This window comes from Orcinus orca, chromosome 11 (genome assembly GCF_937001465.1).
Source record: "Orcinus orca chromosome 11, mOrcOrc1.1, whole genome shotgun sequence".
Lineage (NCBI taxonomy): Eukaryota > Metazoa > Chordata > Mammalia > Artiodactyla > Delphinidae > Orcinus > Orcinus orca.
This window is the reverse complement of record NC_064569.1, coordinates 30,595,762-30,621,861: the sequence shown is the minus strand read 5'-3', so window position 1 is coordinate 30,621,861 and position 26,100 is coordinate 30,595,762. Positions and strand designations below refer to the sequence as shown.

At 33.9% G+C, this 26,100-nt stretch overlaps 1 protein-coding gene across 1 annotated transcript in view; it reads left to right on the top strand.

Moving 5' to 3' along the window:
- The window catches only part of ABCD2 (ATP binding cassette subfamily D member 2), an 80,324-nt gene extending 54,463 nt beyond the window's left edge, over positions 1–25,861 (top strand). Inside the window, exons 8-10 of the mRNA XM_012538134.3 lie at positions 3,720–3,804; positions 12,161–12,286; positions 21,840–25,861. Coding sequence (XP_012393588.1) covers positions 3,720–3,804; positions 12,161–12,286; positions 21,840–22,059 — 431 coding nt within the window. The 3' untranslated portion in view covers positions 22,060–25,861. The remainder of the gene's footprint in view (positions 1–3,719; positions 3,805–12,160; positions 12,287–21,839) is intronic.
- Positions 25,862–26,100: the final 239 nt, after the last annotated feature.

Genomic DNA, 26,100 nt, shown 5'->3' with positions numbered 1-26,100 from the left:
TATATATGGAATCCAAAAAAAAAAAAAAAAAATTGGTTCTGAAGAACCTAGGGGCCAGACAGGAATAAAGACACAGATGTAGAGAATGGTCTTAAGGCCACAGGGAGGGGGAAGAGTAAGCTGGGAATGAAGTGAGAGAGTGGCAGGGACATATATACACTACCAAATGTAAAATAGATAGCTAGTGGGATGTAGCCACATAGCCCAGTGAGATCAGCTCGCTGCTTTGTGTCCACCTAGAGGGGTGGGATTGGGAGGCTGGGAGGGAGACGCAAGAGGGAGGAGATATGGAGATGTATGTATACGTATAGCTGATTCACTTTCTTATACAGCAGAAACTAACACATTGTAAAGCAATTATACTCTAATAAAGATGTTGAAAAAAAATCTTAAATAGCTCTGTTCTCTGTATCCTCACCTGTAAAGTGGGGATAAATATCTACCTTATAAAGATTCTGTGAAGATTAAGTTAGACTGTATGTAAAGTATTTAGAACAGTGGCACATAGTAAATGTGCAAGAATCAGTTGCTAAAGGTAATAGAACTAGTTGATATTGATACCATGATGTTTTGTCTTTGTGTGATGGTACTTGATATTTTATATAGAAAGTTCACATGTATTATTTTATTGATCCTTACAATAAGCAAATGAGTTAGGCAAAAGAGGCATTATTCTATTTATTTTATTGTGTTTATAATATCATAATTCATAAGTGCTGTAAATATGGAAAGCAGGTTGTCTTTTTGTTTCATATGGTCAACTTTTCCCCAGTTTTAAAACACTGTGGCTGAATAACAACTGCCTGTTAATTTGGGGTAAGTTATTTTGGGTAAGTTTGAAATCGAACAATCTGAATAGAAATTTATAGTAAACATGAGATATTCTATCCTTTTAGAAGTCAAAAGAAATTCTGGAACTGTTTTTAAGAATTTTCCAACCTTAATAATGTAATAGTAATTGTTATGGTTTATTGAGTACTTACTCTGCAGAATATAACATATTAAGCAATTTACAGTGTCATCCTGTTTAATATTTGTGACTGCCTCATGATGTGGGTTTTACCAACTCTCTTTTACAGATGAAATTCAGAAGTTTAGTAGCTTCCCCAGGGCCCTCAGCAAGTGGTGGGACAGGGATTCAAACACCGATGGGACGTGAAAGTCAATATTCTATATTAGGCTATGCCACTGCGCTATGCTATCTTAGGTTCTTAGATACTAATAAGATTTGCTATATCCTTACACATAAAAAAACAAATGCTAAGGAAACCCACTTTACTTGCCTAGTCCTTAAAACCTGAAACGTGTTTTAAAGTAAAGCAGGAAAGCATTTAAATTTGCAAGGACATCACTTACTCTGGAAGAAGCATGCTGAAGTTCTAGTAAGATTAGCTAACACTTTGCTTAGAGATATTCTTTGCTTTAGTAAAAGATGGATTTTAAAACTATGTTTTTATCCATCAAAGATATTACAAAATAGAAAGGAGTAGAAGTGTTAATGAATAGACGTGAACTAAAGCAGTTTGTTCATCTTTAGGAAGCAGGAATACTGTTCACTTCTTAGCTGACTTATTCTCACCATTTCAACATCAAATATGATATTATGACTTAGAGTTTTGATTTATATGTTCTCTGATCATGAAATATTGCCTACTAAAACTTTTGGGTTTAGTGGAACAAAGGACATGATTTATTTAAAATACATAAAATTAAAGCTTCCTTTGACCCAAATACTTTTGTCTTGTGCATTCTCAGTTGAGGGGGGAAATTTTTTTAAGCCCAGAATTTTTCTCCACTGTGTAGCAATCTGAACCTATTTGTCAAATCCTCACTTATGTTTCATAAATGCTATAAAGTTAAGTCATAGAGAAAATTTTATTTCAACAGTTTTCACTAGAAGCAAGAACTTTGAACCACATGGCATTTAGAGATTGCTTTTTCCTAATTTAAAATTATGGTTTTAAATAGATAGAAAATCCCTGGAAGTTTGCCCAAGAATGAACACTGGTCCCTACTGGGGAGTATCATTGGGAAACAGGGAAAGTCTTATTTTCAATCCAGGGCACAAGAAACAATGAAACTCTACTTCTTATTTCCTTTCCCTTTGACCAAGTTTATTTAGAAATTTTAATAAAGATGAAAGTTCAGCTGAGGAAGAATAAAGAAAGCAAAGAGCCTGGATTTTTTCCAAATGGAAAAATTAAGCCTTGAATACTCTGGGATTTGGAAATGTCGTGTGTGTGTGTGTGTGTGTGTGTGTGTGTGTGAAGTTTTGACAGTCATTTTCCTCTTTGAAAATCAGGTTTTGCCTAGTCTGCTCCATCTTATGATATTCCCACTTCAGAAAAATACTTGCTATGGCTGTCTTCCTAATAGGCCCCATGGTTTTGTTTCTAAGTAACATTTTTTTCTTATTACAAAATTAAGAAAGACCATAAAAATAATTTTAAAATAATAAAATTTTCAAATATTATAAAAATGTATAGCTTAGAAAGTAAATGTCTCATAATTCTATTCCCAGAGAGATTGTGTATGTGTATTTATTTACAGAAATGCAATCATAATTTATATATGTATATGTGTTCTTCTAGTGAAAATCATAGAAATAAAATTTTCTCTATGACTTAATTGTATAACATTTATGAAACATAAGTGAGGATTTGAAAAATAGATTCAGATTGCTATACAGTAGATAAGTGTTCTGGGCTTAAAAAATTTTCCCCCTGCCAACTGAGAAGGCGAAAGAGAAAAGTATTTGAGTCAAAGGAAACTTTAATTTTACATATTTATATAAATCATGTCTTTTGTTCCACTAAACTCAAAAGTTTTAGCAGGCAATCGAAAAATCTGCATATAACTTATAGTAGGCTGTCTTTAACCAAGTTTCCTCCATATCTGCCATTCTGCATTTGTGGATTAAACCAACTGCAAATTGTATAGTACTGTAGTATTTACTATTGAAAAAAATACCTGTATAAGTATTTCACAGTTCAATCTGTATACAAATACACACACAATTCTGCAATTTGGTTTTCCATATAAAAAATATTCTAAGTACATTTCTATATCAGTATGTATTGATCTAACCTATTTTATTAAAAAATAGAAGGCTTGCTTTTTGAATAAATAGCCAACAGAAAGTCCTGCATATAAATAGATCTGCATATAAATCCTAGCTCTAATATATAGCTGTGTAAAATTTGATATATCAATTTCTCCATGAATTTCAGCTTATCGACCTATAAAATAAAACTAATAATAGCTACCTAATAAGGTTGTGAAATATATAATGAGAAAACTCATATACAGTGCCAGTCAGATGGAAGCCATTTAAGTTAGCTCCTGTCATACCCTTTGTAGACTTTGCAGTAAGCCTATGCAAATCTGTTGATCTTTTCTCCCACCACCCTCCAAAATAAGTCTATCAACTCTTTGGAGATATTCAGAAACAAACACATTTTCAAAGTGTCAGTATTTGGAATTCTTAGAAGACGTTTTGTCAATGTAAGTAATTATTACTTGTAAAAAATATCAAATCTAAATTAAAATGCTTAAAAATAAGGCTCTCTAGCTTATCCAAGCATTTCTGAGGAATATCAGGTTCTTTGTGTTAATAACTTAAACTTGCTAGGAATCACTTGTCTAGATAAAAACTGTAAAAGATGCTCTCTTTAGTTAAAAGATTCTTTATAAAATATATACTTATATATATTTTAAAGGATGGGATGCTGTTATGGACTGGAAAGATGTCCTGTCAGGAGGGGAAAAGCAAAGAATGGGCATGGCTCGCATGTTTTACCATAGGTAAGTATATTATACTCAAGTAATGACTATTCCATTGTTGTAACCAAAAAATGTTTGAATAGGATTCCGTGCCCTCATCTTTAGTCTGAAAATATTTTTCTGAAAAACTAGTGCTTAGAATTTACAGTTTTTTAATTTCCTAGGTTATTTTTTTAATGTGACAGAAATCTCCAAGTATTTAAAAAAAATTTTTTGTTGAGTAATGTTTGATGAAAAAATTAAATTTTTATATGTCCTAAGTTTGAAAATAGGATTATTATTAATTTTAAAATGTGAAGAATACATAACCACTGTTATACTGTTGTGAACACAGGAGGTAGACATTCAGTAATACTTCTCAATTAAATTATTAAATTCAAACTAAATTAATTTTCTAACCACTCAGTAGCCTATAAAACTTAGTAGTGCTCTCCTCCTTGAAAATCAGAGGCATATCCAATGGAAAAAGGAACCAGCCAGCCTAAGTCTTCATGGACTCAGAAATAAAGAGATGCAGGAAAAAATTTCTCTTGATAAAACTTTTCTATTTGCAACCAGCTTCATAGCCTTTTGAATTCAAGGTACCAAACCTAAGACGTATTAGAAGAAGTATTAAAGCTATTCTGATTTATTCCTCTTTTTTGTCCTATTCTTCTGTGAAAAATTCCCACTTTTTTTTTTTTTACATTAGGCCTCTGGCAATGAAAAGTGAGTTGTTACTCACTTTTAATACTTTTATCTTGGGCAAAAAAGCCCAAGAGTTATGTACATGAATGCCTGAATAGACCATAAGCTGGGGCATATGCCATACTCTTGAAGAAGCTGCAGTGGAAACAATAATATCTTCATAGGGAACATTTAAAAGCTGATAAAAACCACACACAAAAAAATTATCAAGTAAGCCTCATTAAACACTTAGCAACAAGTTGGCTACCAATTTTTTAAAAATCTTTTATTATGGAAAAACCATTACAACTTCATCAAAGAAGAGAAAATTGTAAGATGAACCCCATATTCTCATCACACTGATTTAATACAGCACTTGATTTATCTATTTTTTATTTATGAAGCATTTTAAAGCAAATCCAAAATCATGGAATTTTTTCATTAAATACTTTGACATCAATCTCTGAAATATTAGGATATTTTCTTACATAATATATCATAATCGTAACTAAAAATTTGATAATAATCATTTAAAATCATTTAATACCTGGTTCATATTCATTTTCCCTGATTGTCTCAAAAATATTTTTTTATACTTGGTTTGTTCAAACCAAGATCCAAGCAAATTTTATATACTGAATTTTGTTGTTGTATATCTTTTAATTATTTTTTAAAGAGTCTCTTCTTCTCCCTGCCTCTGTCCCCTTCCCCCATCTTTTATGCCATTGACTTGTTAAAGAAACTGGGTCAGTTGTCCTGTAAGAATGTTGTCCTTTGTAGATTGGTCTGATTCCTTCCTCATGAGATCCCTTTACCTCTTTCCTCAATCTCCTATTTGTCTTGTAAACTGGAAATTAGAGCTAAAAGCTTGATTATATTTAGGTTCAGGCTTTTTGGTAAGAATATAACATAAAATATTTATCATTAAAAAATAATTTAAACAACTTTATTAAATATAATTATATGTTTATTTTATAAAAGTAGAAAATATGATAAGTAAAAATAAGAAAAAATCTGTTGTCTCACTACCTGTAACACATAAAATTTTGGTATAGTTTTTTCTCTATTTTGGTATACAAAAGTTGGTTGCTATTTTTTAATGTAACTACTTTCATACGTATATTGCAGTTTGTATCCCTCTTATTTTTTTTTGGCCACACCACACGGCTTGAAGGATCTTAGTTCCCTGACCAAGGATCGAACCCAGGCCTGTGGCAATGAAAGCACAGAGTCCTAACCACTGGACTGCCAGGGAATTCCCTATATCTCTCTTTTTATTTTGTATGCTATTATGTGTACTATTATGTAATAGCTAGCCAGGGTTTATTTATTAGTATTATCATTAGTGTTATTATTATTATAACAGTTATGTACCAAATACATAAATGTATTTAAGTATACAATTCTATGACTTTTGACAAATGTATATACATTATGTAACCAATATCCCAATTAACATAAAGAATGTTTCCATCACCATAGAAAGTCTCTCATGCCCCTTTCCAGTCAAATCTCTCCGCAGACAATTTCTGTTCTGATTTCTATCCTCATAAATTACTTCTCCTGTTCTACAATTTCATATAAATTAAATCATACAAATATGTATTATTTTTGTGTTATACCTGGATTTTATTAATGAAAAAGTATTGTGTAATAACATGGTATTTGTAATAATGACACAGTTAGTTCAAGAATATGGCAAGCTAAAGAAGTATGAACCAAAACTTGTGAACTCAGAATTTTTAGTGAAGTGCATTTTGGAATGACCATTTTGAGATGATTTGGTGAGATTCAAGAGTAAACTTTACAGTGTGACGTTTATGACTAGCTGTTACCCACTATTACCCTGAATCTGTTTGAGCCTCATCCATAAATACTCACTAATATGATCCCCAGCATAATTGGTGAAATGTAATATGATGGAATGTAAGGTATGACCATAAATTTCTCACCATGTCAGTGTGTTAATAAGATAAGCTCTGTAAGAAAAAACAACAGGCATTAATAAAAGATGCTAACCTAAATAGATTTTAAGTACCTATAACTTAAAATAAGTACTTGAAACTTTTGTATCTAAAATATTTTGGATATAATGTGGTACTGAATAAAAATAAAGTTATAACAGTGGAAAGAATTTAGTGCTCCACAGAAAGATGAGGGGAGATGAGCAAGTTGAAAAGCAGAATTTATTGAGAAAAAAATAAAATGAAATAGAAATGCTAAATCCAGTGAAGGACCTGCACTGTTGGTGAGAATGTAAGTTGGTGCAGCCACTGTGGAAAACAGTATGGAGGTTCCTCAGAAAACTAAAAATAGAATTACCATATGATTCAGCAATCCCACTCCTGGGCATATATCTGGACAAAACTATAATTCAAAAAGATACATGAACCCCTGTGTTGATAGCAGCACTATTCACAATAGCCAAGACATGGAAACAACCTAAATGCCCATCAACAGATGAATGGATAAAGAAGATGTGGTATATATATACAGTGGAATACTACTCAGGCATAAAAAAGAATGAAATAATGCCATTTGCAGCAACATGGATGCAACTAGAGATTATCATACTAAGGAAAGTAAGTCAGAAAGAGAAAAACAAATACCATATGATGTCATTTATATGTGAAATCTAAAATATCACACAAATGAACTCCTCTGTGAAATGGAAACAGACTCACAGACAGAAAGAACAGACTGGTAGTTGCCAAGGGGGAGGGGCTGGGGGAGGGATGGAGTAAGAAGTTGGGATTAGCAGATGTAAGCTTTATATATAGAATGGATAAACAACAAGGTCCTACTATATAGCACAGAGAACTATATTCAATATCCTGTGATAAATCATAATGAAAAAGAATATCAAAAAAGAATGTATAGGGGCTTCCTTGGTGGTGCAGTGGTTAAGAATCCTCCTGCCGATGCAGGGGACGCGGGTTTGTGCCCTGGTCCGGGAAGATCCCACATGCCATGGAGCGGCTGGGCCCGTGAACCATGGCTGCTGGGCCTGCACGTCTGGATCCTGTGCTCTGCAACGGGAGAGGCCACAACAGTGAGAGGCCCGCGTACCGCAAAAAAAAAAAAAAAAAAAAGAATGTATAGGGACTTCCCTGGCAGTCCAGTGGTTAAGCCTCCATGCTTCCAATGCAGGGGGTGCGGGTTCGATCCCTGGTCAAGGAACTAAGATCCCACATGCCACGCAGCATGGCTGAGGGGGAAAAAAAAAAGTGTGTGTGTGTGTGTGTGTGTGTGTGTGTACCTGAATCACTTTGCTGTAGAGCAATGATCAACACAACATAGTAAATCAACTATACTTCAATAAAAAGTAAAAATAGGGCTTCCCTGGTGGCACAGTGGTTAAGAATCCACCTGCCAATGCAGGGGACACGGGTTTGAGCCCTGGTGTGGGAAGATTCCACATGCCGTGGAGCAACTGAGCCTGTGCACTACAACTACTGAGCCTGCCCTCTAGAGCCTGCAAGCCACAACTACTGAGCCCACCTGCCACAACTACTGAATCCTGCATGCCTAGAGCCCATGCTCCACAACAAGAGAAGCCACCGCAATGAGAAAGCCCACACACAGCAACAAAGACCCAATGCACCCAAAAATAAATAAATAAAATAAATAAAATTTTTTAAGTAAAATTTTTAAAAAATCGAGTGAAGGAAAAGTATAATAATGAGAAAGTGCCTCCCCTCATTCTCAAAGGGTTAATAACAAGATTTGAGTTGTAATGTGGAACACTTGAGCTAACTAAAATGGAGAACTTTCGCAAGGAGTATTAAGTATCAAAGTTGTATACTCTTTTTGAGAGGATTTTAATTTTTCTTAAAGGATTACTATTTTTATTTTTGGGGGGGTACTTTTTCCTTTTTTTTAACAACTTTATTGGAGTATAATTCTTTACAATGTTGTGCTAGTTTCTGCTGTATAACAAAGTGAATCAGTTATATGTATACATATATCCCGATATCCCCTCCCTCTTGCGTCTCCTTCCACCTTCCTTATCCCACCCCTCTAGGTGGACACAAAGCACTGAGCTGATCTCCCTGTGCTATGTGGCTGCTTCCCACTACCTATCTATTTTACAGTTGGTAATGTATATATGTCCATACCACTCTTGCACTTCATCCCAGCTTACCCTTCCCTTTCCCTGTGTCCTCAAGTCCATTCTCTACATCGGCATCTTTATTCCTGTCCTGCCCTTAGGTTTCTCAGAACGTTTTTTTTTTTTTTCAGATTCCATATATATGTGTTAGCATACGGTACTTGTTTTTCTCTTTCTGACTTACTTCACTCTGTATGACAGACTCTAGGTCCATCCACCTTGCTACATATAACTCAATTTCATTTCTTTTTATGGCTAATATTCCATTGTATATATGTGCCCATCTTCTTTAACCATTCATCTGTCAATGGACACTTAGATTGCTTCCATGTCGTGGCTATTCTAAATAGTGCTGCAATGAACATTGTGGTACATGACTCTTTTTGAATTATGGATTTCTCAGGGTGTATGCCCAGTAGTGGGATTGCTGGGTAGTATGGTAGTTCTATTTTTAGTTTTTTAAGGAACTCCATACTGTTCTCCATAGTGGCTGTATCAACTTACATTCCCACCAACAATGCAAGAGGGTTCCCTTTTCTACACACCCTCTCCAGCGCTTACTGTTTGTAGATTTTTTGATGATGACCATTCTGACTGGTGTAAGGTGATACATCATTGTAATTTTGATTTTGCATTTCCCTAGTGATTAGTGATGGTGAGCATTCTTTCATATGTTTGTTGGCAATCTTTATATCTTCTTTGGAGAAATGTCTATTTAGGTCTTCTGCCCATTTGTGGATGGGGTTGTTTTTTTTTTTCGATATTGAGCTATATTAGCTGCTTGTATATTTTGGAGATTAATTCTTTGTCAGTTGCTTCATTTGCAAATATTATCTCCCATTCTGAGGGCTGTCTTTTTGTCATGTTTATGGTTTCCTTTGCTATGCAACAGCTTTTAAGTTTAATTAGGTCCCATTTGTTTATTTTTGTTTTTATTTCCATTTCTCTAGGTGGTGAGTCAAAAAGGATCTTGCTGTGATTTATGGCAGAGTGTTCTGCCTATGTTTTCCTCTCAGGGTTTTATAGTGTCTGGCCTTACATTTAGGTCTTTAATCCATTTTGATTTTATTTTTGTGTATGGTGTTAGGGAGTGTTCTAATTTCATTCTTTTACATTTGGCTTTCCAGTTTTCCCAGCACCACTTATTGAAGAGGCTGTCTTTTCTCCATTTTATATTCTTGCCTCCTTTATCAAAGATAAGTTGACCATATGTGCATGGGTTTATCTCTGGGCTTTCTATCCTGTTCCATTGATCTATAGTTCTAGTTTTGTGCCAGTACCATACTGTTTGGATTACTGTAGCTTTGTAGTATAGTCTGAAGTCAGGGAGCCTCATTCCTCCAGCTTCGTTTTTCTTTCTCAAGATTGCTTTGGCTATTTGGTGTCTTTTGTGTTTCCATACAAATTGTGAAATTTTTTGTTCTAGTTCTGTGAAAAATGCCATTGGTAGTTCGATAGGGATTGCCTTGGATCTCTAGATTGGTTTAGGTAGTATAGTCATTTTCACAATGTTTATTCTTCCAATCCAAGAACATGGTATATCTCTCCATCTGTTTGTAACATCTTTAATTCCTTTCATCAGTGTCTTATAGTTTTCTGCATACAGGTCTTTGATCTCCTTAGGTAGGTTTATTCCTAGGTATTTTATTCTTTTTGTTGCAGTGGTAAATGGGAGTGTTTCCTTAATTTCTCTTTCAGATTTTTCATCATTAGTGTATAGGAATGCAAGAGATTTCTGTGCATTCATTTGTATCCTGCTATTTTACCAAATTTACTGATTACTCCTTCTAGTTTTCTGGTATCATCTTTAGGATTCTCTATGTATAGTATCATGTCATCTGCAAACAGTGACAGTTTTACTTCTTTTCCAATTTGTATTCCTTTTATTTCTTTCTCTTCTCTGATTGCTGTGGCCAGTACTTCCAAAACTATGTTGAAAAATAGTGGTGGTGATTTTATCATGAATGGATGTTGAATTTTGTCAAATGCTTTTTCTGCATTTTTCAAGATGATCATGTGGTTTTATCTTTTCTTTTGCTGATGTGGTGTATTTCATTGATTGATTTGCTTATGTTGAACCATCCTTGTGAACTTGGGATGAATCCCACGTGGTTGTGGTGTATGAACTTTTTAATGTGTTGTTGGATTAGGTTTGCTAATTTTTTGAGAATTTTTGTGTCTACATTCACCAAAGTTGTTGGCCTGTAATTTTCTTTTTTGGTGGTGTCTTTGTCTGCTTTTGGTATCACAGTGATGGTGGCTTCATTAGAATATCTTTGGGAGTGTCCTCTCCTCTTCAACTTTTTGGAAGAGTTTGGGATGGATCAGTGTAAGTTCTTCTTTGTATGTTTGGTAGAATTCTCCTGTGAAGCCATCTGGTCCTGGACTTTCATTGGCATTTATTCTAAAATATCAGAATTTCTTCAGAGGAAGTTGTCCTGGTAAATACTTGGTACTGATTTTCAAGCCTGAAATAAACAATAAATGACAGGCATGAGTTGACCTTTGGTCCCATTAACAAAACTAAGTCATGCTACTGAGTACCAAATAAGCCCGGACAGGCTTGAAAGAAAACAGAGAAAAGGAAAAAAAGATAAAGAGCTGTGGGGTGAAAATGAAATGGTGGCAAATAATAGGTGCCTCTGATAGTAGTAAACAATCATTTCCAGAGTAAAAATTGAGCTAGGAAATAAAATTGTTGAGTATAATCAGAAAAATATTTACTGATTTTTTTCCTTAAGAAAATGGTCTCAAAGTTACTAGGTTAAATACCTACTCTAAATTTGTCAGATTAAGCATACTTACTTTTGTAGGGTCTTCGATCAATGAAATTCCGTTAATTGTGATTAGGTACTCACATTGTTGATAAAATTATCTTCTCAATAAATGTTTGCCAACAGGATTGTGACCTGTTTGATAGTTAGCTACTATGTGTAATGTATTTTCTGTGTTAATTAGTCAGAACCTTGTCACCAAGAATGAACCTGCGTGCTGCAGGAAAGTGCATTCAGTAAGCTGTCTTATTTTTCCTCTGCCTCATATTCACGATTCACCCATCTGCAATAAAGCATATTGTATTATGAGCAGGTATCAAAAAATCTATTTTAAAATCTAAGAAGAGATGTAGAGAACAAACATATGGACACCAAGGGGGAAAAGGGGGATGGGATAAATTGGGAGATTGGAATTGACATATATCCATTATTGATAATAAAATAGATAACTAATGAGAACCTACTGTATAGCTCAAGAAACTGCTCATTGCTCTGTAGTGACCTAAATGGGAAGGAGAGCCAAAAAAGAGGGGATATATGTATACATATGGCTGATTCACTTTGCTGTACAGTAGAAACTAACACAACATTGTAAAGCAACTATACTCCAATAAAAATTAATTAAAAAAGTAAAATCTAAGAAAATATGAAATTCTAGTCTGAAGAGGGGTAATGACTTCTTTTTTGCTTTATTATTTATCACCATTAATATTGTCATTTTTCTCTTTTGCTCCTTTAAAATTGTTAACCTTGCAGCTCATATTGCCCAAAGAAAGATTTATAATTCAAAATGAAAAATTTTAATGTATTTGTGCTTATTTTTAAGACCAAAATATGCATTGCTGGATGAATGCACCAGCGCTGTCAGCATTGATGTTGAAGGAAAGATATTTCAGGCTGCGAAAGGGGCTGGAATTTCCTTACTTTCTATAACACACAGGCCTTCTCTTTGGTAAGTGTTTCCAATGCTCATTTATGATAGATGATTTTTCTTTATATTTCTGAAAGAATAACTTTGCCAAAGTTTTTACTATAGAGCATAAGACATTTCAGTTATTTTCTGCCTGTATTTCTCTTAACGTTAAACTATGTCTAAAAGAGTAAAATCAATCTCAAGCTAAAGGATGAAGTTTATGTATTTGATAACATATGACAGAGATTAGTGATCTTTTCTGTATACTTCTGAGTAACTATCTTTAGGCTTTTAAGATTTCCAAAAATTTGACTGCCCAATGGGTGGGACCTTACCAAAATTAAATTGAAAACAATGTATTTCTATGTCAAGGGAAAAATTGAAATGTGAAAATACTGCTATTAAAATATGAGAGCTAAAATAAAAGTAATGGAAGAAAAAAAGGTACACCAAACCTAACATTATAACAATAAATGTTTTGAAAATTATCATCACATTCCAATAATTCTGCAAGGAAGTAGAAAAATCCACTGATTTTTTAAAACTGAAACAGTCATTATTCCATAGCATACACTGGGAAAGAATATATTACATAATTTACATCATCTTTTTAGTTCTTTTTTAAATATCCAGGAAAAAGAAATACCACAACTTGATATCCCTCCAAATGATTAAGTTGGAGAAAGCACAGGAAAATAAAGCATGGTTGTTTTTGCTTTGTTTTAAGGAAAAATGAACAAAAATGTTTTATAAATAATATTTCATAAAACTAATGGGCCCTCCCATCAGGAAACTTGCACAAGCCTCTTAGATAGCCTCATCCACCAGAGGGCAGACAGCAGAAGCAAGAAGAACTATAATCCTGCAGCCTGTGAAACAAAAACCATGTTCACGGACAGATAGACAAGATGAAAAAGCAGAGGGCTATGTACCAGATGAAGGAACAAGATAAAACCCCAGAAAAACAACTAAATGAAGTGGAGATAGGCAACCTTACAGAAAAAGAATTCAGAATAATGATAGTGAAGATGATCCAGGACCTCAGAAAAAGAATGAAGGCAAAGATTGAGAAGATGCAAGAAATGTTTAACAAAGACCTAGAAGAATTAAAGAACAAACAAACAGAGATGAACAGTACAATAACTGAAATGAAAAATACACTAGAAGGAATCAATAGCAGAATAACTGAGGCAGAAGAACAGATAAGTGACCTGGAAGACAGAATGGTGGAATTCACTGCTGCAGAACAGAATAAAGAAAAAAGAATGAAAAGAAATGAAGACAGCCTAAGAGACCTCTGGGACAACATTAAATGCAAAAATATTCGCATTATAGGGGTCCCAGTAGGAGAAGAGAGAGTGAAAGGACCCAAGAAAATATTTGAAGAGATTATAGTTGAAAACTTCTATAACATGGGAAAGGAAATAGCCACCCAAGTCCAGGAAGTGCAGAGAGTCCCATACAGGATAAACCCAATGAGAAAGACTCCAAGACACATAGTAATCAAATTGGCAAAAATTAAAGACAAAGAAAAAGTATTGAAAGCAGCAAGGGAAAAACGACAAATAACATACAGGGGAACTCCCATAAGTTTAACAGCTGATTTCTCAACAGAAACTCTACAAGCCAGAAGGGAGTGGCATGACATATTTAAAGTGATGAAAGGGAATAACCTACAACCAAGATTACTCTACCCAGCAAGGATCTCATTCAGATTCGATGGAGAAATCAAAAGCTTTACAGACAAGCAAAAGCTAAGAGAATTCAACACCACCAAACCAGCTCTAAAACAAATGCTAAAGGAACTACTCTAAGTGGGAAACACACGAGAAGAAAAGGACCTACAAAAACAACCAAAAACAATTAAGAAAATGGTAATAGGAACTTATATATCAATAATTACCTTAAACATGAATGAATTAAATGTTCCAACCAAAAGACACAGGCTCGCTGAATGGATACAAAAACAAGACCCATATATATGCTGTCTACAAGAGACCCACTTCAGACTGAGGGACATGTACAGACTGAAAGTGAGGAGATGGAAAAAGATATTCCATGCAAATGGAAATCAAAAGAAAGCTGGACTAGCTATACTCATATCAGATAAAATAGACTTTAAAATAAAGAATGTTACAAGACACAAGGAAGGACACTACATAATTATCAAGGGATCAATCCAAGAAGAAGATATAACAATTATAAATATATATGCACCCAACATAGGAGCACCTCAATACATAAGGCAAATGCTAACAGCTCTAAAAGAGGAAATGGACAGTAACACAATAATAGTGAGGGACTTTAACACCTCACTTACACTAATGGATAGATTATCCAAAATGAAAATAAATAAGGAAACAGAAGCTTTATATGACACAATACACCAGATAGATTTAATTGATATTTATAGGACATTCCATCCAAAAACAGCAGATTACACTTTCTTCTCAAGTGCACATGGAACATTCTCCAGAATAGATCACATCTTGGGTCACAAATCAAGCCTCAGTAAATTTAAGAAAATTGAAATCATATCACGCATCTTTTCTGACCACAATTGTATGAGATTAGAAATCAATTACAGGGAAAAAAAAGTAAGAAACACAAACACATGGAGGCTAAACAATACGTTACTAAATAACCAAGAGATCACTGAAGAAATCAAAGAGGAAATCATAAAATACCTAGAGCGAAATGACAATAAAAACATGACGATCCAAAACCTATGGGATGCAGCAAAAGCAGTTCTAAGACGGAAGTTTATAGCAATACAATCCTACCTCAAGAAACAACAAACATCTCAAATAAACAACCTAACCTTACACCTAAAGCAACTAGAGAAAGAAGAACAAAAAAAACCCCAAAGTTAGTAGAAGGAAAGAAATCATAAATATCACAGCAGAAATAAATGAAATAGAAACAAAAGACAGTAGCAAAAATCAATAAAACTAAAAACTAGTTCTTTGAGAAGATAAACAAAATTGATAAACCATTAGCCAGACTCATCAAGAAAAGGAGGGAGAGGACTCAAATCAATAAAATTAGAAATGAAAAAGGAGAAGTTACAACTGACACTGCAGAAATACAAAGCATCCCAAGAGACTACTACAAGCAACTCTATGCCAATAAAATGGGCAACCTTGAAGAAATGGACAAATCCTTAGAAAGGTATAACCTTCCAAGACTGAACAAGGAAGAAATAGAAAATATGAACAGACCGATCACAAGCACTGAAATTAAGACTGTGATTAAAAATCTTCCAAAAAACAAAAACCCAGTACCAGATGGTGTCACAGGTGAATTCTATCAAACATTTAGAGAAGAGCTAACACCCATCCTTCTCAAACTCTTCCAAAAAATTGCAGAGGAAGGAACACTCCCAAACTCATTCTATGAGGCCACCATCACCCTGATACTAAAACCAGATAAAGATACTACAAAAAAATAAAATTACAGACCAATATCACTGATGAATGTAGATGCAAAAATCCTCAACAAAATACTAGCAAACAGAATCCAACAGCACATTAAAAGTATCATACACCATGAGCAGGGATGCAAGGATTCTTCAATATACGCAAATCAATCAATGTGATACACCATATTAACAAATTGAAGAAGAAAAACAATATAATTATCTCAATAGATGCAGAAAAAGCTTTTGACAAAATTCAACACCCATTTATTATAAAAACTCTCCAGAAAGTGGGCCTAGAGGGAACCTACCTCAACATAATAAAGGCCATATATGACAAACCCACAGCAAACATCATTCTCAATGGTGAAAAATTGAAAACATTTCCTCTAAGATCAGGAACAACACAAGAATGTCCACTCTCACCAGTACTTTTCAAAATAGTTTTGGAAGTCCTAGCCACAGCAATCAGAGAAGAAAAAGAAATAAAAGGAATACAAATTGGAAAAGAAGAAGTAAAACTGTCACTGTTTGCAGATGACATGATACTATATATAGAGAATCCTAAAGATGCCACCAGAAAATTACTAGAGCTAATCAATGAATTTGGTAAAGTAGCAGGATACAAAATTAATGCCCAGAAATTGCTTGCATTCCTATACACTAATGATGAAAAATCTGAAAGAGAAATTAAGGAAACACTCCCATTTACCATTGCAACAAAAAGAATAAAAGACCTAAGAATAAACCTACCTAGGGAGACAAAAGACCTGTATGCAGAAAACTATAAGACACTGAGTAAAGAAATTAAAGATGATACAAACAGATGGAGAGATATACCATGTTCTTGGAGTGGAAGAATCAATATTGTGAAAATGACTCTACTACCCATAGCAATCTATAGATTCAATGCAATCCCTATCAAATTAACAATGGCATTTTTAACAGAACTAGAACAAAAAAACCTTAAAATTTGTATGGAGACACAAAAGACCTGGAATAGCCAAAACGGTCTTGAGGGTCAAAAACAGAGCTGTAGGAATCAGACTCACTGACTTCAGGTTATACCTCAAAGCTACAGTAATCAAGACAATATGGTACTGGCAGAAAAACAGAAATATAGATCAATAGAACAGGATAAAAAGCCCAGAGATAAACCCACCCACCTATGGTCAACTAATCTATGGCAAAGGAGGCAAGGATATACAATGGAGAAAAGACTGTCTCTTTAATAAGTGGTGCTGGGAAAACTGGACAGCTACATGTAAAAGAATGAAATTAGAACACTCCCTAACACCATACACAAAAATAAACTCAAAATGGATTAGAGACCTAAATGTAAGACCGGACACTGTAAAACTCTTAGAGGAAAACATAGGAAGAACACTGTTTGACATAAATCACAGCAAATTCTTTTTTGATCCACCTCTTAGAGTAATGGAAATAAAAAGAAAAATTAACAAATGGGAACCTAATGAAACTTAAAAGTTTTTGTAAACCAAAGGACACTACAAACAAGACAAAAAGACAACCCTGAGAATGGGAGAAAAAATTTGCAAACGAATCAATGGACAAAGGATTAATCTCCAAATATATAAACAGCTCATGCAGCTCAATATTAAAAAAAACAAACAACCCAATCCAAAAATGGGCAGGAGAAAAAAAAAACCTAATGGTATTTTTCCTTTTTAAAAAATTATGATACCATTTTTATCATTCCCCTACTTTTTTATTGATTCATCATCATAATAATAGTTGCTAATGCCGATTCAGCACCTATTCTATTCCAGGCTCATTTTATTTAAGCCTAATAACAACACTATAGAGTACAGGTAGTCTAATTATTCCCATTATACAGATGAAGAAACTGAGAGCTAGAAAAATGAGAAAAGTAATTTACTGTGATCATACTCCCTATACTCTACTATATTGCTCTACGTATTTAAGGAACTCAAAATGTATCTCATGCATAAATCATAAAAACACTTTTTCATTCACACTGAGTTCTATCTCTACATTCGCATTTCTATTTCATAAATCAAAATCTTTTCCTTTGACAAGTTAGTAACGATATAATGGACTCTATATGCTTTGGCCTCCTATTTCCCAAGGGACAGGAAGGATTCTTCCTCTCTCTCTGACTGGAGCATTCTTTGGCATGTGGCTGATCACATTTATGCCAAATCTGTCATTATATACACGACTTCAAACCTAGACTAAGTAGCAAGCTTTATTTGAGTTAAAGCCTTTGGGTCTTTGAAGCCTTTCCAGGCCTTCTACCTTATAGAAATGTTTACTTTAAAATTGTGAGTAAGCTGAGCATTCCATGCAGATCAGGCTTTAATTGTTCAACCTTCTTTGACTGAATTCTACTTCTATAGAGAAGATAATAATCTATTTCACACTTTATTTAAACATTCATATTTTTCATATTTTTCTTTCCTCAGATAGTTTACCTGAAAATAGAGGATTTCATGAAGTGACCCTTTCTACAGAATTTTGTAGTTTGTCTCTCTGTTGTTAAAGAATTAATTAGCATCTGGAGTGATAGGACCCTGATTTGCCAGTCTCCCCAGAGGCAGTCTGGATCTAGTCCAGGATGAGGTAGAGTCCATGTCAGTGAGTGTGATTGCTCTGATTTCCCCTTGGATAAAACCAACAGGAACTGGTTTAAGACAGTCATGACATATGCCTGTGGAACCAGGCCAGATGAACTCTTGAGTCCTTTCTGGCTCTTAGTCTTGGTGTTTTTCTGACTTTTATCAATGGGTTTATTATGCCTTCCTGTCATTTAGTTCCTATTCAAGTAGCCTAAAGAGGCATTGGAAGCATATTCAGCCATTTTTTTCTTAATTTAAGAACAAAGAAGTTTTTGTTGTTGTTGTTGGTATTGTTGTTTTTAAGACTTTTTTTTAGTTTTAGGTTCACAAAAAGATTGAAAGGAACAGAAATATGCCTTATACTCTCTGCCCAAACATGCATAGCCTCCCCCATTATCAACATCCCCCACCAGAGTGGTATAATTGTTACAACTGATGAACCTATACTGACACATCATTATCATCCAAAGTCCATAATTTACATTAGGGTTCACTTAGTGTTGTGCAGTCTGTGGGTTTGGACAAATTTATAATTACATGTATCTATCATTATAGTATTATATAGAATATTTTCACTGCTCTAAAAATCCTCTGTGCTCTGCTTATTTATCCCTCCCTCCGCAACACCTAGAAACCACTCATCTTTAATGTTTCCACAGTTTTTCCTTTTCCAGAATGTCATATACCTGGAACCATACAGTATGTGGCCTTTTCAAATTGGTTTCTTTAACTTGGTGATGATAATCATTTAATTTTCCTCCATGTCTTTTCATGGCTTGCTAGCTCATTTCTTTTTAGTGCTGAATGATATTTCACTGTTTTGATGTCACAGTTTGTTTATCCATTCACCTACTGAAGGACATTTGGTTGCCTCCAAGTTTTAGCAATTATGAATAAAGCTGTTATAAACATTCATATGCAGGTTTTTGTGTGGACATGAGTTCTATCAAGTCCTTTGGGTAAATATCAAGGCGTTCAGTTACTGGATCATACTGTTAAGAGTATGTTTAGTTTTGTAAGAAACTGCAAAACTCTCTTCCAAAGTAGCTCTACCATTTTTCATTACCACCAGCAATGAAAGAGAGTTCCTATGGGTCCACAGCTTTACATTTGGTGTTGTCAGTATTCTGGATTTTGTCCATTCAAATAGGTAGGTAGTGGACAATTTTTTAAACAAATAATAAAATCAATTTTATACTTTCTAACAAGAAAAACATGTTTTTAATTGCAGCTACCCATAGTATATTTCCCCGTAAACTGAAAAGCGCATTAGTTCTGCTTTATGAACTAGTTTAGTCATTTTACGTTGTAGAAACCTATTATTTCTGATTATCCTTTCTTCCTACATGAAATTCTTATTTTACCTGAAAAGATTTCAGAAAAGGAAACATATATATTATATTTTTCTCCATAACAACAAATGGGTAATTGTTGATTGTAAAGATGAAAATCAATACCAGTATCAGAAGAGGTCAAAAATTATAGAAGTTTATTAAATTATCTGATTCTTGAATAGAATTACAGTTTTATAATTATCACTATCCAGTGGTTTATCTTATTTGTGTAGAATGTCTGCAGATTATTTCCAATGAGGCTCTGTTAAAATAGTAGTTTCTTTTAAATTCCTCTGACTAAGATAAACTCTGAAATATTATTTTAGCCCATGATATAGAACACACCTTTGAATATCAGGTCATGAAACACCTATACAGTTTCTTCCCCCATGTAAAAACCAAATAATGTTGTAGGACCAGAGTGATGAGCCAAACCTCCAATATAAATTGAAGATGGAAGTTGCTCAAGATCTGAACTACTGTGTTTTAAAGTTGCTCCTGGTTGTAGATCAAAGGTTAGGAAAGCCCAAGAGAAGTTGAGAATGTAATAAACAAAATGATTTTTTTACTATTATTTCTCTTATATCACCATCCTTCTTTTGTTTTTCCATTACTTTTGTTTTAGCTCTCATATTTTAATAGCACTTTTGTCACATTTAAATTTTTTCCCTTAATTTAGGAATACATTGTTTTCAATTTAATTTTTGTCAGGTCCCACCCATTGTGAGGTCAAATTTTTGGAAAACTTAAAACCCTAAAGATAATTACTCAAAAGCATATGGAAAAGATTAATCTCTGTCATATGTTATCAAACATATGAACTTCAGCCTTCAGCTTGAGAGTGATATTTACTCTTTTAGACATAGTTTAACTTAGTTTAGCTTCCCCATCTTACAGCATGTTGAAACCACCCAAACAAAATGGGATGAAACCCAAATTTCTATCAATTGGTGAATGGATAAAATGTGTATGCAATGGAATATTATTCAGCCATAAAAATGAATGAAGTACTAACACTACAACTAGATGAACTTTGAAATCATTTTGTTGGGTAGAAGAAGTCAGTCACAAAAAGCCACATTTTGTATGAGTCCATATATATGAAATGTCCAGAACAGAAAAATCCATAGAGACATAAAGGAGATTGGTGGTTGGCAGGGGATGAGCAGAAGGAGAAATTGGGAGGGACTGCTAATGTGTATGAGCTTTCTTTTTGGGGTGAAGAAACTATTCTGGAATTGGATAGTGCTGATGGTTGCATGAGCTTGTAAACATACCAAAAATCATTGAATTTTACATTTTAAAAGGATGAATTTATGGTATATGAATCATATCTCAGTTTAAAAATGGAGGTAAAAGCTATTTGATATACCCCCACTGATCATAGTAAATAATGACTGATGAGAGCTTAAAAGAGGGCAAGAAGTGAGAAAAACTGTAAGAGAAAAAACTGAGGACACATAAGAACATGTGCCTCTTCAGCATAGTGACAAAATGCAGTGGCTCAGCCATGCAAGGACAGCTCTGCCAGATTACCCTTTTTACACACACCCCACAATTCCCAGAGATTGGTGACCTTAGCCTTCATTTAGGAGAAGGTGAACTGCCTTCTGTCTCATCAATAAAGTCATCTCTATACCTCTCTGAAGTTCCTAATTATGAACTTGAGCCATGAGAAAAGAGATTAAATTATATGAAAGCATGGAAGTATTGATAGCTGAAGATTTCTATCAGTTCATTTTTTTAATGTTTTAAAACTTTAATTTTTGAGAAATTTTTATTTATGTTGACTAACTCATTCCCAAAGGATAGTGTACTAATGAATTGGTATTGTATTTCCTTTATTTTTCTTAGTTATTTTTTTAATAGCCTTTTAAATTTTTACTTTCTTCCCTCTGCTTCCTTTCCTTATTCCCATTCTAAGTGTGCTTTGATATTTATTCATACTGGGCTATGAATATAAATAAATGCAACAGTATGTCTTCCTTTGCAATTCATGTATATTCACAATATAAAATAAATTTAATACAAGCAATAGAACTTCCTAGAGGCTAGACTAATGACTTTTGGAGTAAAAAAATTCACAATATTTTACCTCTTGAGGGATTCTTGAAAATCAAATGTAAAATAGGCACCTTACTTAAAATTTGCCTTTGGATATCAATTAGAATGATAAATCTATAACTAAAATGGCTTTTTGTAATTATTGCTAATAATATTATTTCATTTTGATTATGCAGGAAATACCACACTCATTTATTACAGTTTGATGGTGAAGGAGGTTGGCGCTTTGAACAATTGGACACTGCTATTCGTTTAACACTAAGTGAAGAAAAACAAAAGCTAGAATCTCAGCTAGCTGGAATTCCCAAAATGCAGCAGAGACTCAATGAACTATGTAAAATTTTGGGAGAAGACTCGGTGCTGAAAACAATAAAAAATGAAGATGAGACCTCCTAATTTATTTTGACATGTTTTAAAAGTTAATTTTTAGTTAAAGGCTCAGAGACATTTATAGGGCATGCATTGTGTTAAGCTAAGCACAGAGGAAAAAAAGACAGCAAGAAATGTTTTATAAGATTTTAGCATCAAGGAAATATAAGATCTGACTTTTCAGAAGAAAATAAACGAATGCATTATGTAAGATTCGTCATTATGGCTTATACTAATTCCTAGTGAAAGCCTAATTCACATGTAAAACAGGATTTTCTAGGTAACTTCATAATGGATACTAGATTTGCTAATGTGTATGTGTTGTGTCTGAAATTCTTAACAAACATGGGACATATCTTGAGAATGGACAACTTAAGAGCAGTGTTTGGGTTGAAACAAGGTGATAAAGTTAGAAGTTTGAGTAACATTTCTATCCATTTATGGTTTTTAGATTTAACAGCTAGAATTCATGTTCCTTTATTGCTAGTGGTCAACTAAACCTGTGTACAAAACCTCTAACAGTTTGATAAATAATTTCAATACGAAAGAAATTCTTTTAATGGCAGTGGTTGAAAGAAAGAAGCATGGCTATACTTCTTTTATATGTATAAAATATCCTATTTTTAATTTTAGATTTTGAGCATCTCATGGGCACATAAATTCATTTTAATGAGAATCTTACATATTTGTTAATAAACTTTCATTTTGAAAAGAGAATTGCCAATACAGAAAAGGAGTATCCAAACAATGTTTGTCTCAGCCTGTTACTTTACTTGGAAGGATTATATATTGCAAATTCTGTCCAGAAATACTTAGCTTGTTTTTGTCCCCAAAGGAGGAGTCCACCACATTTTGAAAATAGCAGTGCTATAATAGAATAGAGGGATTTTCAAAATCATAGTAGTAATAACATACATTGGAATAGTACTTTATAATTTACAATCCTCACTTACATCAATTAATTTTAATACTGTGGCAAACTTTTGAGGCAAATATTTTTTTTCCTAGTTTGCTTTTGAGAAAATTGACACTCAGATTTGCTCTAATCATGCAGTTTATTTAGGGGCAGATCCAGGGGTCAAATGAATTTCCCCTGTTTCCCTGGTTCAGTGCTATTTTCAGTATTATCCTTGAAATTCAACTGGGCTATAATAGCAATAAAAGTTAGATGAGATGTTGAAAAGAGAATAAATTTAGTAATGTTAGTGTTATTGTTATTTGATTATTGTTTACAAGGTATGGAAATTTAAGTACAAAATGGAAAGGTTATTGATCTGTGGTTTAAAATAGGTCAGGAGGGCTTCCCTGGTGGCGCAGTGGTTGGGAGTCCGCCTGCCAATGCAGGGGACACGGGTTCGTGCCCCGGTCCGGGAGGATCCCACATGCCACAGAGAGGCTGGGCCCGTGAGCCATGGCCGCTGGGCCTGCGCGTCCGGAGCCTGTGCTCCAAAACGGGAGAGGCCACAACAGTGAGAGGCCCGTGTACCGCAAAAAAATAATAATAAAATAGGGCAGGAAAGTTAGCAAATCTTTCAGCACCTATGCACTCATACGCAATATTAATGTACCCCTACAGTCAGCATTCAGAAGGGGAATTGTGTTATAAATCAATTTAATATTTATTGAACATAATGAGAAAGAATCTGTATGGAATAGTCATATGAAATAAATCTTATATATTCGATTGCCTTGGAGTTGGAAGTATGAGAGCCAGGACTACCATTTTAATCTCCTACTGCGTATGCCACCATGTTTATAGGCCAGAGAAAATGGAAATGCTGTTATTAGTGGTTTAGGATTTTATTTGCATATTTAGACACAGCCATAATAGATGCTAAGTCAGTGATTCTCAGACTTTTTCAGCTGGTAGAGTACCTGTATGTCATTCATGATGCTTGTAATAGAACATGTAATAGAATCATGACATTTTCATATTTTCAATTCTTCCATGCTAAGACATTTTTATTATCAATAAATGTAACCACCTTATGTGAAGGAATGTAATGTAAAATCAAAACCAGTACATCTAAGTTTTTCTGTTAGTATCATTAGCTGTTCATTTATTCATTTGTCAGTCACTACTACTTCCTATTAGAAAAGTGAGGCAGACATCAAAGGTTTAAAAAAAAAGCATGGAACGAAAAATTAAACTTGATGAAAATTATTCATTAATCTAAGTTCTATATTAGCAGTTATTCAGTTTATATGGCTGTAGGGAAAATTCTGGGGCAAATAGCTTAAGTTAATTTTTAAAGATATAAGAAGAAAATGAAAAGTCCTCATTTGAAACATGTACATAATTTTTATGCCTTAATTTTCTTAATTTGAAAAATAAAGCTTTTAGGAACCAATATATTGTGTTTTGAAACTTTGAAAAGAATGCCAAAACAAATATTAGATTTTTAATTAGCCCTTATTTAATATACCCTACCAACTGACTGAAGTAAAGAACTCATTATTTATAATGTACAGGATTCAAGGATGTTTAAAATTCTTTATTAAAAGCTATACACACTGCAGTTTAAATGTTAAAGTTCTAAGAGAAACATGTTTCTTTTTTTTGTTTTTTTTTTTTTGCGGTACGAGGGCCTCTCACTATTGCGGCCTCTCCAGTTGCGGAGCACAGGCTCCGGACGCGCAGGCTCAGCGGCCATGGCTCACGGGCCCAGCCGCTCCGCGGCATGTGGGATCTTCCCAGACCAGGGCACGAACCCGCACCCCCTGCATCGGCAAGCAGACTCAACCACTGCGCCACCAGGGAAGCCCGAGAGAAACGTGTTTTGCATGCGCTTTTTTGTGCCTGTTTTTTTTTCTGAATTTTCTTCCATGACCAATATCCTCTAACTTGCAGGGGAAAAAAATCTTTAATTTGAACTTGTATTTATGTTTCACTTAACTGTTTACAAAATGGTCCAATGAGTATACCATATTTTACTATTCTTATAGTTATATTTTGTGGAAAATGTGACAAGAGTGAGAAATGAAGTAGCCATCTTTGAATATAGATGAGGAAAGGAAAAAGAGAGAATATTTCAATTTTCAAACAAGTTTTACCATGTTATCTATTTTCCCCAATTATTTTGACTTCCGTTTGTTTTGTTTTGGTCAAAAAGAGCTGTAAGTTTATAGAGCTTGATTTTTAAATGTGCTTTTTTTGGTTAACTTATAAACTTGGAAAATAAGTTGCATTCTATGAAAATGTTGTGTTACATTTCTACAGCATGTAATGTTATGCCAAGCATGAGTCTAAAATAGTGTGCATTCTCATCAACAAGATAATGTGTAAAAATCTTTCTCCATTAATCTCAAGGAGAATGATATATCTTGAAATTCAACCCGAGTTTACATTTGTTTCCAATGGGAATGGTTTTCCCTTGATAGTAATTTAGTTTTTGTGTCAAATTTTGTTCTTCCAGTAAAGGTATAAATGAACATGTTAGTTTTTTTTGAGACTTTGCTTCCAAATATAATTTCATATTTGGCAGTAGTTTTAGCTTATTAAAACCTGTTTGGAATAGTTTTTTGATTCCATAAGCCTAGAAAAATTTGTTACACATTGGAACACCGATCCAGAGAATGTTACACACTTCTGAGATATGCATAAAATGGTAATGGTTATTAAACCATCGATTAAAAGAGATGTCTTTGATATAACTACTTTATGGGCAAAATTATTTTCATTTAGAAGTGTAAAGTACTTTCACATAACCCAGAGTATTTACAGGTCTGATGATTTACATTTAGGTATGATTAAGAGTTGTAATGTTTGCCACATGAGCACTTTCAGGTGGATGTATAAAATATTTTTATTAAAAGCATCCCTTCTTCATTGCTGGTACCTTTCCTGATTACCAAGTACAAAACGGCTTTACAGTTTTTATTGTGAAATTTTCAAAACCAATTATCTATACTTATAAGCAGGGGTTGAGTAGTAGTTGTATTAATGAAAGCAAATGAGAAAAATGCCCTTAATGGTAAAAATCACTATGTGGCTAAGCTACAATGTGGTTATGGTGTGAATACATTATAATATAGTCTCCATCCAGTATGCAGTTATTTGAGCTCAGC